Source organism: Sitodiplosis mosellana, unplaced genomic scaffold (assembly GCF_009176505.1).
Source record: "Sitodiplosis mosellana isolate CC-2019 unplaced genomic scaffold, AAFC_SMos_1.0 Smas_scaffold_4908, whole genome shotgun sequence".
NCBI classification, from domain to species: Eukaryota; Metazoa; Arthropoda; class Insecta; order Diptera; family Cecidomyiidae; genus Sitodiplosis; species Sitodiplosis mosellana.
The window spans coordinates 1-5,415 of NW_022600150.1; the positions used below are offsets into that span (position 1 = coordinate 1).

Consider the following 5,415-nt stretch of genomic DNA (forward strand, 5'->3'; position numbering starts at 1 on the left):
TGTGTGAAAGTATTGAAATGTATTCGAAGTCGCCATCTTGCCCGTTTTATGTGAAACCTTTCAATTGATTTTTTTTTTTTTCTTCAATTTTGATCGCGGAGAATCATTTTTTCAAAAAAGTTTCTTCTATGAAATGTTCTACAACGTGTAACGAATAAAACGAGCTATGTTGATTTAAAACCGGTGAATGGCAGGACAGCCTAATATTTACACAATCATACATTTCAACACACTAAGTGATCGGCACAATGCGAAGTGTCACATCTGTCAACACCAAATCAGCCATAGAACTCAAAGTTCAGTTTGACAGCAGCTTTATATGTTATAACTCGGAAAGAATGAGTTACAATTGATACATCATGAAATTTATCTAAAATATTAATATTTGTCGAAATATATTGCAAAAAGAGTGTTTCATTAATTTTTCAAAAACATTTCACAGTAGAAATTCATGAAAACATCAAATATTTTGTACTGTATTTAGTGGAAAAAGCAATGAATTGGGAAGCCTGACATTGCAACATAGTTCAACTTTTCCTCTTAAAACCAGTGAAAAACTAGATGCTGTTTTCAAAATGAATAAATGAATGTAAACTAAAACATTTTCAGTGTTTAATTATTATTCTACATAGATAGATTTTTTCGTGCTTTTTCCGAATATGTATATAATGTGTCGCATTTACAATTTGTATCTATGTTGAAATCGTGTTTTTTTGCAAATATTTTACAATTTGGACTATGTTACAATTCGGAGTGTTTACGATAGCCCAAAACACACCTAAATAAAAGAATGATAATTCCTCCCACGCTTAAAACGATCCCGATTATCGCAACTGTAGTCCAAATCGTATCGTCGTCAGATGAATAACGTTTTTCGTTATTTCTTGTTTTTACTACGCTTAGGGATTTATTCATTTTTGTGTCCAGCATGTTTCTGAATTTGTCAACAATTCCTTCTTCATATTTTTTTTCGTCATATTTGCTCTTTCTCTCCTTATCTCCGTCTTCAAACTGTAATTAGAAAACAATGCACAAATTTGATTTAGTAACAATTTATTCAATCGTATTTTATTAATTTTTAAAAAGATGAAATTAGATGAGAAAATATAATTTGTTAAACTAAAATTGAATTGAAAAAAATACTATTATATATCATATTACAATTCAAATGTCAGTTAAGTACCTTCTTCATGGATATATTTCTGGAATCTGTTTCCATTTTACTAAATTCTGTGTCGTTCAAACCCGATTGTGCATTATCAACTGCAGCTGAAATATTTCTATCATATTCGTGGGCTATATCGTCAACTAAATGCCAATAAGATTCATTAACTTTGTTCTGAAATGTTAGTAATAAAATCCGTAAATTATTCTGACATTTACCAGTCAAGTGTTGGATTTGAAATCAAGGTTTTCCTTATTGATAAAATACATACCTTAAAGCATTTTTCATTTTCTTTATTTTTATTCACGAAACTCGTTTCGCTTGGACCATCGTATTTATTTTTAATACCATCTTCAAGTTTCTTTTCCCATTTTCTCATGTATTCTTCTGAATTGTGTTCCTTCTGCGCCGAAAACTGTGTTTATTTTTTTCAAATGACAAACAAAAATAAATTGGTTGATTTAAATACATTAAAAAAAAAATTGTAAATATCTCCATTAAATGATTTGAAAATAATACAAACCATTTTCATTGAAATTCTCTTGTATTTTTGATCAATTGCCTGTAAGTCATTCGTGGAGAAATAAGATACGTTATTTGTGGGATCGCATGTTTTAATCTCATCCTGCATGTTTTTTTCATAAAATTCTAAACATTTTGCGCGCGATTCCATGTAACTGATATCCAAGACGTTCTGTTGAAAGAATAATATAATAATAAAAATAATTTGTTTTAATGGTGATTCTATGTCATTGCCAATATATGTATTATGTAGTGGATGAGTCGTCTGCATAGAGTTGGGAGTGGGGTTATTATATAAAAAACCGTTATTTTTTTCAGTGTTTCCCAAAAACGTTTTTTTACAGAGCCATTGTATAACGTCCAAAAAACGTTTTTTTCCGTTTTTTATCGTTTTTTCTGTGGTATTTTGAATTGTCAAAATAAAATACTACAGAAAAATAACGTTTTTATAACACCGTTTGCGGTATTTGTGGAAATGTTTGTAAACCCTTTGTTGCGAGTAACCATTAAGGTTTAAATTGAAAAAGTTGTTTATGATAAAATTAATGTAGCTCACCTGAACATGTGTGCCAAAATACGGTAAATCGGGTGAATTTAACATTTTTCCATAAAATTTTAAATATTCGATGAATTGATTGGCTTTGATTACTCTACCATTGACCTTTTTTATTAGAAGTTTTTCTGGATCGAACAGTGATTCGACCAAATTGGTCGCATTTCTTATGAATTCTTTATTCACCACATTCAAATCGCCTTTATAGCCGTTTACATACGTGGTTACATCTTCACCGGGGGATGGCATATAAAAAACATCAATATTCTCGTAGGATTGATTGAATCGTTTCATTTGTTCTTTAATTGTATCCGGATCATTTTCCTTGCTGCTAAAATAGATCTTTTTCCCATCTTTTTGCCATCCGTATGATTCGAACGGATAAGGATACGAATTATCTGGTTTATCTCGATTAATTATTTTTAAATTCTGGAACAGTGTTTTGTTTTTATTTGCCCATCTGCCATATGTAGTGTATAAATCCAAATTAAGCAGATCAGAGGACTCAATGTCACCATGCACATTGTACAACTGTATCGATGAAGCCATCACACTGAACGCAAAAATTCGTGCATCTTTATCAACACTTGGTTCTGTTATCGAATCCAAAGCTTGGGTGTCAACCAATAAAATGGCGACTGTTTGATTTTCTTTCAATTTATGTTTGAAAATTTGTGGCCACACAGAGATTCCTCTAGTGCCATTTGATAGTGGTGGTCCAAAATCGAAACCAGTCATACGTTCATTTCTGCGTATCCAATTCATTTCGTTCGGATGAGACTGTTTTGAGGAAAATCAAACAAATATATCGCAATGAATTACGGAAATCAATTTTCATATTTTGAACGTTTTTATTGAGATCAATTGCCACGCACAAAGCAAGAGTGGAACTTATGAGCTCTTTTTCTATAACTGATACGAAACTCGCTACTGTCAAATAATAACGATTAGGTATCTTCAGCATTATTGTAGAACATCAAAAGAACCACAACCATGCCGAAGACACCTAGTCACTATCTCTTTCCAGTTGTGGAGAAAAATGCCGAAAAAAACTTCTTTTACGCTCAGTGCTGAGCTGTGTCACTTTTTCTCGCAACTTTTTTTGTCTCTTTTTAGTTCAAAGTTTTATTTGTGTTCGTTATCGAATCAGTTTTTATGATAGACCAAGAACTGTTGAACAAAGTACTATAAATACAAGCTTCATGTCAGATAATGAAATTGTAGAGGTACATGTCATCAGCATCGCCCGGAAATAGTGCTGGTAAACCAGAACATGTAAAAAATAGTGCTCGAATAGTGCTGTCGATTGCAATTGATCCCATGAATAGTGCTGTTCGGAGACGCTAGCACTATTCGTCGGAAGTTGAAAAATCGATTTTTTGGTACTTTTTTATGGGAGGTATGTGAAATTTTAATTTTTTCTACACAAATTATACATCAAAAAATAGTGCTCGAATAGTGCTGGCGAATGGCGTTTTCAGTTTGGTAAAATCTTGTCTGGTGGCCGAGTAATAATTGTAGACATTTTCGGAAAAATTGGTTTTCGGTACATTTTCATGGCAAGTGTCCGAAATCGATTTTTTTTGTATGAATGCTGGCTCGATGACTCCTGTTCGGAAAAGTGAAACAGTGTAGTACAATTGAATGTCCGAGAATGAAAACGCAACTTCTATTCACAACACATATAAGTGAAACAAAAATAAAAAAATTTATTGAAATGAAACAACAAAATCGAATTTTTTCAAAGTGTAACAACAAAAAAGATTTTTTTAAAGTGTAACATCGGTATGTTGTTACACTTACTACATACCGATGTTACACTTTAAAAAAAATCTTTTTTGTTGTTACACTTTGAAAAAATTCGATTTTGTTGTTTCATTTCAATAAATTTTTTATTTTTGTTTCACTTATATGTGTTGTGAATAGAAGTTGCGTTTTCATTCTCGGACATTCAATTGAGTCATGTAGGGAGTCACAATATGAGTCATAATCGGAGTCATTCATTTGTCCAAAGTGATTCAAACTTGATGTGACTCACTCTTCATGAGTCGTAAGAAACGAGTTAGATTCTTACTCCATTTTGAAGGCAATAAGTCAGTCGAGTCAAAGAATCAGAATTGATACATTGAACGTTCGGAAATCTTAAGTCCCACAAATCTTTATCGTTTAAAAAACTTAAGCTATTTTCCAAAAACAAACTACTCAAAATTTCTGAACGTTCATTGTATGACTCATTGATTGCGTGAGTGTGCGGGAAATTCATGACTTTCTGTTTCGCGCACCAATACTGTATGTAGATTTTTGATGATTTCTCTCGAATTTCTGCTCGTCACTGCATCCTGGTGCGAACAAAAATTCGGGGAAAATTGGAGAGAACTGATTGATCAAAGTACACGCACATAGAAAAGAGAATCAGTAGACCCTGCGAATTCCATCGGTGAAACGTCAAACTACCAATAGATTTTTTCAAATATATTGGTAATTTCAGTACAAATGCGGAATTTCGTTTACTAATACTACGTAATTGACTTGCGACTTGCGTTTTGCCGTTTGTGACGAGCAGAAATTCGTGTTTTCAACTCATATTGTGACTCCCTACATGACTCAATTGTACTACAGTTGATCGACCATATGGGTGCTAGTACAGTGCTGTCCAACATGGTGGCCACTGGGCCACATTTGGCCACCGAGAATATTTCAAGTGGCCACGAGAAGATTTGATTTCCATGATATATCATATTTAATTTTCAATGATTTAACATCAATTTGATAAACTGAACCGAACAAAGAGCAGCAATAGAAATAAATTCGCTACTGTAAAATTCTCAATAACGCTCTATTTAACATAAACATTTGATAAAAACGGTGCTGTTTTTTCGTTTGTAGCTTCATTTCAATTTTTCATCAAAAGTGTGTAATAAGCAATAATTTTGTATGCAAGCATATTTGTTTTGATTGGATTCGGTCGATGAATCTTGTCGAGACTTGTTCATGTAACAATGCTGTCGAGTTCGTCATTCGCTTTCATTCAAACCAATTCAGTGAAGAATTCGAGCTCGGCTACGACACAGACATTTTTTTTCAGTATCTCAATATTTTGATTAAAGCATTCGATTCACGATTTTCGGATTTAAAAAAATTTCATTTGGCATTCAAGTTTTTGAAAAATCCATTT

General features: G+C 32.5%; 1 protein-coding gene across 1 annotated transcript; it reads right to left on the reverse strand.

Annotated features, from left to right (window-relative positions):
• Positions 1-1,436: 1,436 nt before the first annotated feature.
• LOC129572417 (atlastin-1-like) lies at positions 1,437-2,978 on the reverse strand (the record flags this gene model as incomplete). The annotated part of the gene is made up of 3 exons (XM_055452384.1): positions 2,244-2,978; positions 1,689-1,859; positions 1,437-1,580 (listed from the first exon to the last, which is right to left on the reverse strand). Coding segments are annotated over exons 1-3 (1,050 nt in total), but the record flags the coding sequence as incomplete, so codon positions are not given.
• Positions 2,979-5,415: the final 2,437 nt, after the last annotated feature.